The 12001-nt window shown below is 46.8% G+C and overlaps 3 protein-coding genes across 3 annotated transcripts; all 3 read left to right on the top strand.

Moving 5' to 3' along the window:
- The first annotated feature begins 4036 nt into the window (after positions 1-4036).
- C8R40DRAFT_791176 (uncharacterized protein) lies at positions 4037-8065 on the top strand. Its single transcript, XM_046236224.1, has 9 exons — positions 4037-4466; positions 4528-5218; positions 5280-6172; positions 6250-6405; positions 6492-6678; positions 6768-6896; positions 6976-7259; positions 7366-7533; positions 7592-8065. The coding sequence occupies exons 1-9, from the start codon at positions 4255-4257 to the stop codon at positions 7833-7835; spliced, it is 2964 nt and encodes a 987-aa protein (XP_046080115.1). The 5' UTR covers positions 4037-4254; the 3' UTR covers positions 7836-8065.
- A 494-nt stretch (positions 8066-8559) lies between these two features.
- C8R40DRAFT_791318 (uncharacterized protein) lies at positions 8560-10015 on the top strand. The gene is made up of 6 exons (XM_046236225.1): positions 8560-8685; positions 8750-8965; positions 9036-9062; positions 9114-9200; positions 9252-9281; positions 9341-10015. The coding sequence occupies exons 1-6, from the start codon at positions 8660-8662 to the stop codon at positions 9738-9740; spliced, it is 786 nt and encodes a 261-aa protein (XP_046080114.1). The 5' UTR covers positions 8560-8659; the 3' UTR covers positions 9741-10015.
- A 1083-nt stretch (positions 10016-11098) lies between these two features.
- Positions 11099-11643, top strand: C8R40DRAFT_1074364 (uncharacterized protein; the record flags this gene model as incomplete). The annotated part of the gene is made up of 3 exons (XM_046226697.1): positions 11099-11227; positions 11285-11320; positions 11419-11643. The coding sequence occupies 3 exons, from the start codon at positions 11099-11101 to the stop codon at positions 11641-11643; spliced, it is 390 nt and encodes a 129-aa protein (XP_046080113.1).
- Between the last annotated feature and the right edge of the window lie 358 nt (positions 11644-12001).

Below are 12001 nucleotides of genomic sequence, written 5' to 3'. Positions count from 1 at the left end.
ACTACTACCACCTCCTTCTCCTTTCCCTTCTCAGAGGGCGCCGTCTTCGCCTTCTTTGGCGCCGGCGCCTCCTCTTCTTTCTCTCCCTCCTCCATCTCCTCTTCTCCTTCTCCATCCCTTTCTTCTTCTTCTTCTTCTTCTTCTTCTTCTTCGCTATTCTCCACGATTCTTCTCCTCTTCAGATTCCTCGGCCGTTCGGAGACCGATCTCGACGGTCCTGGTACCGCCGCTCCCCTCATCGCGTCCCTAGTGTCAATAGCGATGAGCCGGGCATGGTCTTCATCCTGCCGCCGCAGGAGCTGTCGCAGGTATTGATGTGACCTTGAGGTGGCTTCCCTCAAGGCCCGGTTGTCGGCCATCAATTGAGCCAACTGGCTCTCCATTACGGCCATGCGCTCGCCGCCCGGTCCTCCTTCCCGCTTCACTTGTACCGGACGGCCCGAATACGAACACTTGACCTTTGCATCGTGACATGGCTTGCATATCACGGTGCTACGTTTGCCCACCTGTTCCAGGCAGGGGATTTTCTTTTGTTGACACTGTTCGCACGGCGCCCGCTCTTCGTCGTCTTCATCATCATCATCTCCGCCGTCCCCGCCGTCGTCCGGATCTCCGCCGCTAGCCTAAAAAACTTAGAGTTAGTAAGTTTGGTAATAAGATAGAGGTATCACTCACCTCCATCCTCTGTTTACCCTTACTCTTCTTGATCACTCGAGGAATCTCTACTTCCACTCGACGAGCGGAAGTAGATGCTTCCCCTGGGGAAAGGCCCCGGCGGTTTCGCGCTGCCGCGGCTGCCGCAATCCTCCTTCTCTTCTCCGCTGCCTCTTCCTCCAATCTTCTGGCATTGGCGGCCCGCTCGGCGACCTCCTGCCTCTGCCTCTCCTCCTCTGCTTTCTGTCTAGCTTCTTCTTCCGCCTTCCTTTTTTCCTCCTTCCTCTTCCGGTTCTTCTCCCTGGTGAGTTGCAATTGGAGCTCGAGCTCCCGTTCCTCGTCAGAGGGATCCGGCGTTGAAGGGCGAGTTGGGGCCGGGGGCGAAGTTGGATGGGCGCCGGTGACCGGAATCGAGCCGACGGTAGTGGTGGTTCTGGTGGTGGTGCGACTAGAGGACATGTGTAGACTTGGAGTTTTGGGAGCTTGGCCATAGCGGCAAAACCTGGCCCTTTTTTATAGGGTCAAAACTGCGCACGGACCAGCAAGAAATTTTCTTCGAGTTGTACTCGGTTTACGGTGTACCAAAAATTTTCTTGGATGACTAACGATAATCCCCGGCACCAACGGCTTTTGAAAATTTTTCTGCTTACTGATAGGCCAAATTCCCGAGGCTGACGGTCTTTAAAATTTTTTCTTGGTGACAAATCAACTCCCGGTATTGATGGCTTTCGAGGGCTCAAGCCTAAGAGGGGGATACTGTCAAGCCCATGCCTCGGGCCTCCATTCCGCCGCTCGGTATCCCGAAGATCTACCTTTTATTGTAATCTCTCCTTATTGTTCTTTCTCGCTACACATACCCATTCACTCTAGCTCCTTCTTATTGTCTTTTACTTTACCCTGCAGGACTACACGTATAACTCCTAGTAGTTAGTCTGGCGCTCTGCCCCGCTGCGCCGCTCCGTAGATATAAATACTGCTTGTACGCTACTGTAGTTCCTCAGTTTAATTATCGACTTAGATCGACTTAGATTCCCTCCTTAACCCTGTGCTCCTCTAAGTCTTCAGGCTCTCCGCCTTGAAGTACTCTCTACGCTACCTTAGGACTAGACGTCCTCTGGCTCGCTCCTCGTCACCAGCGATACCGCCGCTCCGACTTGGCTGCTTCTCAGTTCCTCCCTTCTCTACTCTCGATCTCCGGGGACTAACGGCGTAACGGCGGTGTTGTTAATAACTTCACTACTGTCCCACTCGTCTTCCGCACTTAGACACCTTGTGGCTTTGGCACGGTTACACGGTGTACATGATCTTAACACAGCTGTCACTCGTTCTCAAACCCAAAATGATGAATTCGAAGAGGACCCTCTGGAGGATGATCATACAACTCCGTTTTACCCCTATGGAACAGATCCTTATTGCTTATTCGATGTAACGGATGCGGAATTGGAAGCAGGTAACTACCGATTGACCCAAGGAGTTAAATTAAACCCAATGTTGCTTCAAGCTCTCGGGATGGTTTTGAGAAACCACGAAGACATCCGTTCTAGAATGCAAAGAGTGGATTGGTTTGATGTCTGACGGTCCGGACGTGAAGCCGTAATTATGGCGCATCGGTGCTTTCAGTCGCTCCAGAGTCCAAACTCTTGTGTATTTCTTTTTGCTACTTTGACCAAACCTTAGACGATTATGGCGACTCTTGGCCATCCTATATTATAAAAGACTAACTGGGTGCTTAGCATGATTACCAATAATTGGTCAGCAGATTAAATGCCTAAATTTTACCACGAAACGGTGCTGCGGAGTCGCCGGAATCAATGCCGTGTTCTCCAGCACTTTTTAATGCGACTTCAAGTGAGGGTCAATACTACAAGTACTTTAACAGTTGAACTTTGTGACATGATACATTCATATGTATGCCATGAGTATACTGTATGCTGTGGCTGCTGCCTCATTTTACGGTATTGATATAAGAAGTGCTACAAATTGAAGAAATCACTTCAAACTTTGCCAGGCATTATGAAGAAGAATTCTGACTTAGCGAAATTGCTTGCCATCTACAAGTCTCAAATCAATACATCCTGCAGTGAACAATGATCCATGGGTTCTTGAATGTACTATCATTTGCCACAGAAATGTTGTAGTATATTAACTACTTGGATGCTTTAGCAGGAAATGCATTCACCTATTAGAGAGCTGATAGTGTTGGTGCAAATGAAGGAGAGGACAACAACAATGAATTTCACTACCCTGTTGGGTATTTAAATAGTATCCATGAACCAGGTCTTCCACTGGTAAAACTTGAGCTCAAGATTGGTGCACCTATTATGATACTTTGAAATATTACTTCCAGGTATCTGCAATAGAACCTGACATCTGTAAAACCTGGGTTTTTGGCTAATAGCTGGAGAGCAGCTGACAATGCTCTCCAGCCAGTATCCTTGCTCTGGCAAACATCCATGTTTTGCAGATATTCATCTTGGGCTAAGGGTCTGAGAACAGTTGAGAGCACTTCCCAACAGTGGAAGCACCCAAAGCATGTTACATTCAGTGCTTGCAGCACTGGGATCTGCTCTTGGCCCTTAGCTGAATATTCAGGTTTTGCAGATGAGTCAGAGTTCTGGAAGCAGGAATATTGGGTTGTGATAAATCTGGAAAATCAATTCCCTGTATTATACTCAGTTCATCAGGTTTTGAAGAGGCACCAGATTCCAGTATGACTTACATTTGCAATGATAATAAATAAATTACAGGGAAAATCTGTAAAACATGTTGCATTTCCAAATCCTGTGTGTTTTCCAGAGCAATGGTACTGGCTAATTGTCTGAGAGCACCTGAAAGAGCTTCCCAGCAGCCAAACCATTTAGAACAAGTCAAAAATACTCCAAGTGCTTAGGGTAATGGAGAGTGTTCTTCACCTGGCACCCTTGGACTGGCAAATATACAAGCTTTACAGATGTGGAGTATGATAAAGAAGGCTGTAATAAAAGTTTTGTTTGGTAAAGGTAAGTTTTATATTCAATTCATAGCAAGTCTCTAACTTTGACTTTGAATTTTAGAAGATAGACATTGCCTTACTACAAATATGGTGTACCTTGGTGTACCCAGAAGTTTTTCTAGATAGGAAAAGTATGTTGTTTGCAATGAAAATGGCTCAGAATACTGCATAATAAATATTGAAGTATGGAGGCGCAAGGCGCCGACTCAGGGGGGTTTAGGGGCTTGCCCCCAACAAGCTGTGAACCCTGCTATAGCACACGGTGCGAGCAGAGCGAGCCACCGTGGCGAAGGCACGGGTTCTAAAGCTTGTTGTATTGAATATGTTTTAGATTATAAATCGAATTGATATGATTTTGAGTAGACGCAAGCGCCGTCAAAAGTCCGACACCTTGCTGATTCTCGGCCTGGATTCCCGTCCATACATACATAGAATCACGCTTGCTTCATGATTGAGCAAGGTCCATTACTGACTGTTAAGTCCACAGTTCCGGCTGAGTTTTGGTGTCCAAGCTCAAGGCTTCTACAGTGACCAGTAAAGCTCTTTACCTGCTGTCGTTTCGAAAATCCTGGTCCCACGTCTTTACATCTAACTTTTTCCAAAGTTCTATGTTATATGACGACGAAGATCTTGGTGGCCATGAGCCGGGGCAACAGCAGAATCAACAAACCGACGAGGATGGAGGATCCAGCGAGTCCGACAACAATTTGTACGAATCATCCGAGCCTGAGAGGGAGGATTGGCAGGACGAAATCGATACTGAAAAGGATTGGGACATGAAGATTGTCGGAGTGGAGGTAGCAAATGGAGATGAAATTTAGTGAGATTTGTCACCTATTATTTGCCAATTTGATCATTCTTTGACGCGTTCCATATCCTAGCTACGAAGCCCGCTGGCCCGGCTGGTCTCGTTCAGATGGTACGACTAATACCTATCACCACAAAAATGACCCAAGTATCAAAGGACTTACTCGCGACTGGGACAATGCCCGTCAAAATAAGATTAAAAATCTCATCGGAAAAGTCAAGAAAAGTAAAGACGATACAGCGCTGGGGATTGAAATTTGGCCAGATAACGACGTGATGAGCTCTAACACGCGATACCGCGCCCAACTTTTCGACGAAAAACTAGCCATCACTGAGGGTCGGCTGAACAGAAAGAGAAATTCTGCAGTAAGGGTTGAGTACGATTTGGGGGAGGGACTTGAAAGAGAAATGCTGAGGTTGCTGAAAAAGGAGATCGGAGAGGAAGAAACCAGGAAGATGTTGAAAGAGTATAACGACGACGAGGACAGCGATGATGATGACGGGAAGGATACTGACAACGAAGACGGCGACAACGACAACGACGAAAATCAGGACGACCGAAGCGTCCAGAGGAGAACACGCTCTGAAACCGCCAGCAGTCGAACTCGAAGCACTGCTCCTTCTACTTCAAACAGTGCTTCAATCTCAAGAGCTCAATCTACAATCTCTTCAGGACCTTCAGGACTTTCGCGCTCACAGTTGAAGAATGTCAGCAATGTACGATCCATTCCTAGGATACCACAGGCACAAGGCTCTGTCGGACAAGTAAGTCTTCATAGGACCATTCTAATCTTTCTCCATTATCTCATAGAATATTCAAACCCAGGTTAAATTATCAGCACCAGGGCCATCGTCGTCTTTGATACCGCCAGGACGTTCTGCTTTTTCTCCCGCTCCTCCTTCTTTTGGTCCTCAGGTATCTCGAAAGATCCCCCCCGCATCACCCCTTCATTCCAGTCCTACGACATCCTCCTCTACGTTTTCCACTGGGTTGGCATCGTCGAGGTCCCCTGCATCCACAGTACACACTACGCCTCCTCCTCCTTCGTCATCTCTCTTTCTATCGTCTACATCCCATTCGGCCTCGACGACAAGGACAAGAACATCATCTATATCGAAAAAACTTTGGGCTACATCTCCAATGACGAAATTGCCTACGAAAATAGGTTCTTCTGCGGTGTCATTTTTGAATCCATCTCTGCCCACTTCATCCTCATCCTCATTTTCGTCCTCTTCATCCTCGGAACCTCTATCTATCATGTCTTCTACATTTGCTTCCTCGTTATCCTCAATGTCTACTGTATCCACTCCCACACTGGGTCGTTCCACCTCTGCATTATCCTTTTCCGGCTCGGAGACACTTCCAAAACACACTATACCGATACTGGCCGACTCAATCCCGCTGGGCGCTGCTGAGTCCCGCCCAATGAAAGCTCTACCTCATCGGAAGACTCAGACTCAAATTCAAACGTTCAACTCAGAAACTACGTCCACAACTGCGAGTACGACCTCCAAGCCAACTCTTTCGCATAACTCCCGTACTCGGACTAAAATTACAACTACGAGTGCTGAGACAGCACGGGATGGGCTGGGATCAAAGTCAAGAGCGTCCACGGACTCAATGAATCTAGACGCCAATCAAAATAATGATGTGGAGTTAGGAGAGGACAATGCCCGAGTCAAGCCCAATAGAAAGGGGAAAACAAGGGAAACAAGAAGGTTTGTTCTCCCTGCGTCCATTTGCTTCGGTTTCGTATGAATACTGATAATCAGTCTACTCTTTTCTGCTTTCTCAGCCGCCTTCAACTTCTTTCTCTCGCTTGGACTGAAGCTGCTGCCCAAGTTGGTGCTGCATCAATCACATTCGTGAACGAGGTTGATGAGGAGGATGGACCGCCTGGTGTAGGGCTGGACACGGACTCGAGGGAGGGCGAATTCACATACCTGGAAGCGTACGTGTTATTCTCCATTTAATTACCTTTCCCCACTATTTCTGTACTGCTCCGAGCGCAATTCTAACACTTGAACAATCATCTAGTAAACCCAAAACTCATCTGCAGGAGCTTCTTGAACCTCCAGACCCGGGAATGTTTCTCCAATGCGGCTGTGGCGCAGAGTCGGATCGGGATGTGGATATGGACGTGAATGACGATATTGATATAGAGATGCTGTTCGGAGGCACGGAATCGGATTTAGACACCCCGAAAGGCAAAGGGAAAGCTAAGGTCATTATTTAAAGGAGCCAGGCTTGACTGAAATCAAGCCCTTGCTCTGCAAATAACTTGACTGATGCTCCTTTATCTTACACGTATAGGAAAACTCAGACTCTGGTCACATACCCACTTTACAGAACGTTTGTGATGTTTCTAGTCTATGCGGATGTCAAGGGATTTCGGAACTAGTGGATAAGGCCGGGAAACATATAAGGGCTTATACGGATGAGGTATGCGATGAGCCGATTTCTTCTCTTTCGGACACTGGCTCGTTCGAACTTGCGCTAATCGCATCCTATACTTGCATAGGGTTTATTCAAATTCACCTCTCGTTCAAACCCGCGCATTGAAGTTATCGAGTGTAACCAATACTGTAAATGCACTCTATACGAATGTAGCAATCGGATCGCGCAACGTCCGCGAAGCATACCTGTGGAGATTTTCAAGACGGAGTCTGAGACGAGAAGTGGATCAGAAGGGGTGGACGACCACGGCGGGAGCGAGGAACCTAGGAAGAATAAAGGGAGAGGATGGGGAGTTCGATGCGCGAAGCAGAATGTCAAGAGGGGAACTGTGTTGGGATGCTACACTGGGTGGGTATCATTCTTCAGGTTTTATGAGCATTTATTATACATTGTCTTCTTAGACTCTCGATACTGTGCTTCTACTGTACTCAATATCAACTTTTATCCTACATAGTGAATTAATCCATCGTCAAACCGCCAATGAACTTGAAGGAGAATACGGAACATATGTGTTCGACTTGGATGGAAGAGACCCCGCAGAAGACGATGAAGAATCGGATCCAAATCTACAGATGTATAGTATCGATGCGAGGAAATGTGGAAATTGGACACGATTCTTGAAGTAAGTCGTGCCCAAACTTTACCCATGCTGCTTTCACTCACATTGCACAAACATCTAGTCACTCCTGCCTTCCCAACCTCGCCGTATATACAGCCGTCTTGGATACTATTCCTGAACAAAATATTCCTCGCCTCGTGTTTTTCGCGTTGGAAGATATACTAAAGGGTACCGAAATGACTGTGGATTATCATGCCGGTAACCCGTTACCGAAGAAAGGGAAGGCGCGCAAGTGGGAGGAGATGCGACCGCAGGGAACTAGTGAATGCTTCTGTGGCGCGAAGAGGTGTCGTGGATGGGTGTGATCTGAAGATGATGTATACGAATTTGGGTACGTACTTTATACACACGGTTAGGTTACATCCGGTTACGTCGAGGTCGAATTATGGAGCACGGCAGCTGAGGATCGAGTCGCTGCATCTGTGTATCGTAGATGAGAGGAACATTCAAACGGTGAGAAACGGTAAGTGGAAGAGAGGTACTCGAAGCATAGGAAAGGGAGTGGCCCGGACCCGATCTATTCTCACTGAACTTTGAGGACTGTGCAACAGCAGCATCAAGTCTTCAAGATGCATACTTACATTGGATGATGACTTCAGATTACTCATCCCGTAAGCATTGGCCCAATGATATTTGAGCTGGTCTGATGCGACGAGGGACAATTGATACGCTGCTTTCGTGCAAAACCATCTAGGGAGGGGTTCAGATGCCTCCCTGTTCTCAGAGTTCTACTCATAATCCGTCTCACTTAGGATGTGAGAAAAATGAACTGTCCAATAATCCTTATGGGGAGTCATCCATGTAACTTGTACGACCCATTACATCCTATTACATCTTCACTCTTCACTCTTCAGAAACGTATAAGATCAGAAGTATATCTATCATACAAGATCTTCCAGGCACTCTCGTCGACCGTCGGGCAATCTTAGAATTGATGTTGCTACTGCATCCCGCCGGCCACCATCTCCTTCCATAGGTCCATCATATTTTCGAAATTTTGCATCAGAATAGATCAGAATGCCCTGGTTCAGCTTGGCTCCCACCTTCGAGTTCCTTCATCCAACTCTTGACACTCTTTATCACTCAACGAAACTAGGGGGCAATCCAGAAGTGTAAATCTGCTAGCACCATGTTGGTTTCTCTATTTTCGCTGTTGTGAGTTGACCATGAACCTCCAAAGAGTTTTTACTCATCTATATCGCTCCTTTGTATCCTCAAGTCTGACACTCAGCCGCTATATTGGATTCACGAAGGGCCTTCAAATCACCCTGGAGAACACCATTACACTAGGCGAAACAACAACCATAAGCTATGCTACAGGATCCAGCGACCCCTCTGAATGGCTCCTACGCAATGTCTATGCCAATGGGACCACACAGATAGGCGGAGTGCTGTCGGGAACAGGCTCAGTGAGCTTTTCCTTTCAGCTAGCAGGGTTCGTTTTTCAGTTCCTTGAATCAGAATTGAAAACATTCATCTTATATCCAATTTGTACAACATTCCAGACCGCACTTCCTTCAAGCAGTAGCGTAGTACGTAGGGTCCCCTTGAGTATACACCTACGAAACTAACTGTTTGGAAAGCAATGATTCCACCTCGACGGCCACCTCTCAACCTTTCTATACTGGAAACTTGTTTACTCCTGTTAATTCTTCGAGCACAAGTTCATCGTGAGTCCAGTCCCCCTTATTTATTCCTTTATCCAGCTGACCTCGTTGTATCTATCAAAGCTCGGCTTCGGCCACACCAAGGTTCGTTGGTCCCCAATAATGCCATTCTCGTGCTCATCTTCCTATGTTGTTCCACACAGCGCGTCGTGTCCATCCGCATCCTCCACACCCACCACCTCTCCTTCATCCTCAACGAGCTCTAGTTCATCTGAGTCAGGTGCCATTGCCGGCGAAGTTATCGGTGTACTTGGCTTTCTAGCTGCGTTGATATTTTTTGGGATGTGGTTCCGACTTTACAGACAGCAACACAGAAAACCAGAGTTTGCTCAAACCTTTATGCAGACTAGTGGCAACAATGGCAACGGCCATGGTGTAGTCCTCACACCCGTCATCGTCACACCGTATGACGGCCCAGCGCCTACTCAGCGCATTGCGTCGTGGATGAGGAGGTTGTACAGGCCATCGAAGTATCTGGACGAGGCAGATATGAAGGAGGCTAATATTAGGGACGATTCGGATACCACGAGGTCTATGCGGTAGAGAGAATGCATATTTTCATGTTCCCGTGCACCTCGAACCAGCTTCACTGTCAATCCTTTTAATTTATTTTCACATTTGGTAGGGGGAGGATTCTGTTCAATATCATTGAATACAACTTTCATGAACTCTGTGTTATTCCTCCATTATAACTTCCGACGTTGTAGTAGTAGCAGTCGAATGTGGGCGCACATAACATTTAGCTAGATCACACAGTCCAGACGTGTCAATGTACGCTCATTTGAGACTGGGTGAATATAATTGCTTTGTATTCACTAACACCAATTAATCATTGCAAGCCCCACCATAGAGCCTGCTATGAACCGATAGATTGACACAGGATTAACGACATTCATTCGAGACCAAGATTTACCGACCGTTAGAGACAACATTTTGACACAAGAATCCAAAAAAATTGACAAATTAGAAACACAGGTAACCTAACTGGATTCAAAGTAGTAGTTGCATATTCTACCTGCGTGCTAGCTCCGCATTTCGGATGATAACTCATCGATTTAGAGTTCTAGACAGTTGTTAGCCTATCAGTCAGTGGTGGCGGGTGTTGGCCCTCTCGTACTGTTTGAGAGTATAGAATAGACGTACTTGTGGAAAAGCTTTGCCAATTTCTTCGAAACCCACCCGTCTCTTACACTTCCAGACTACTCAGCACTACCGGTGCTTATTGCAATGTTGAAGTAAGTGTGACGACTTACCCGTGATGATTCACAGATCCCAGGTTATACCGATGGCGCCCCTGTCCCGTTCATAAACGTTCTAAAGAGACTCCAGTGCCGACGCGATGGCTACCTCTGTCGACCGATAGTTATGTGCCTCAATAAGATAAGTAGCTAGGAGTCGATACTAAACTGGACTTACTTCTAGTTGTGTGAAGTAAGTCCCCAGTGAGGTATATATGAGCTGGGGTTTTGGCTGGGGCTTGGCCCCGCGCGGGTGGGCTATCTAACCGGAAACGCGAGGGTGTAGGCCGGAGCGTTCGGAGTATGGAAGACCGAATGCTGAACTTGATTTAGTAAGGGAGGGTGGGAGGGAATTTTCGAAGATAGTTAAGGATAACGCGTTAAGTACGCGATGGCGATGAGAGACGAAAGTAAGAATGTTTAAGCGCTCAATGCGCGCTAGGTCGTCTCTCATTCGCCGGCCTTATCTTATCCTCAGATGAGCTCTTTCATTCACTCATCGCGGAGCTAGCTCCATCGCTTTCGCCTGCTTCAATCACATCGCACTCGACAAGGGCCTCTCCTACACCCACTCCCGTCGAGCCACATCACTTCGATACGCATGCCTATGCTTGCCAAATACAAGAAAGATATGAGACCAGATACTTTTCGTGAACCGGAAGAATGTTCTTCGATCCGTCAGAGCACAGATACGAGGTTCGAATCACCCCACCCCGAAGTGTGTACGAGCCACAGGGGCGCACATCCGCTGTCCGCATCTTCGAGAACAAGTTTGTCCGTTATCCTCTGACGGTAGGTCCTTTCCCGTTAAGTTTTCTTCAACATAGGGCACCTAATATTCATTTCCAGGATGAAAAGAACACACACAAATATTACGCGCAGCGGGTGAGCCCCCCTCCCACTCAGCAGTCCGTGTCATTCAAGCCCGATGGAGTCCTATCTCGTTGAAAAACCGGTCCCCTGTTTTCATTCCATCATTCCAGCCTTCTGGAGTCCTTGAGACCACCTTCCAGCTCAAACATAAGGTCTGGTCCACACCTCGTTCTGTGCATGATCCATGCGATCCAATAGTGGAACAAATGCATCAGCGAACCATTCTACGATGTTTTAATTGGACTATCGAGAGACCGAAACAACGCCTCATTTTAACCCCCAGTTGGGCACCGGAAACCAGTCAAACTTCTTGCGATGGTCCTCGATTTGCTTGAGGATTTAGCAAAGAACTGAAAGTCGCCTCGTTTTTTCTCTATTCTACATCATGATCATAAACTATGTTCTGTTTGGTGATTGTGTATGCATCTATCTATGAGTCTATGTGAATTCATAATGCCCTGGAGAGAGGCTTACCTTTGCTCAAGGACTTTCAATGGGAGCGTGCAAGATGATAGATGAGATGAAAACAGATGAAAACCGGATAAACAGCGTGAAAGTAAAATTTTTGTTCCCAATCAGGATAATCCTCCATCGATAAAGATGGTCATGATGCTGTACATATTACCAGATATTACCTTTGTCTACGCACGTTTATCAGTACTTACATAGTATAGAATTATTGAGGTGGAAAAT

Source organism: Lentinula edodes (genome assembly GCF_021015755.1).
Source record: "Lentinula edodes strain Le(Bin) 0899 ss11 chromosome Unknown C8R40scaffold_60, whole genome shotgun sequence".
Taxonomy (NCBI): Eukaryota; Fungi; Basidiomycota; class Agaricomycetes; order Agaricales; family Omphalotaceae; genus Lentinula; species Lentinula edodes.
The sequence above is the reverse complement of the archived record's forward strand: the minus strand, read 5'-3'. Positions and strand labels throughout refer to the sequence as shown.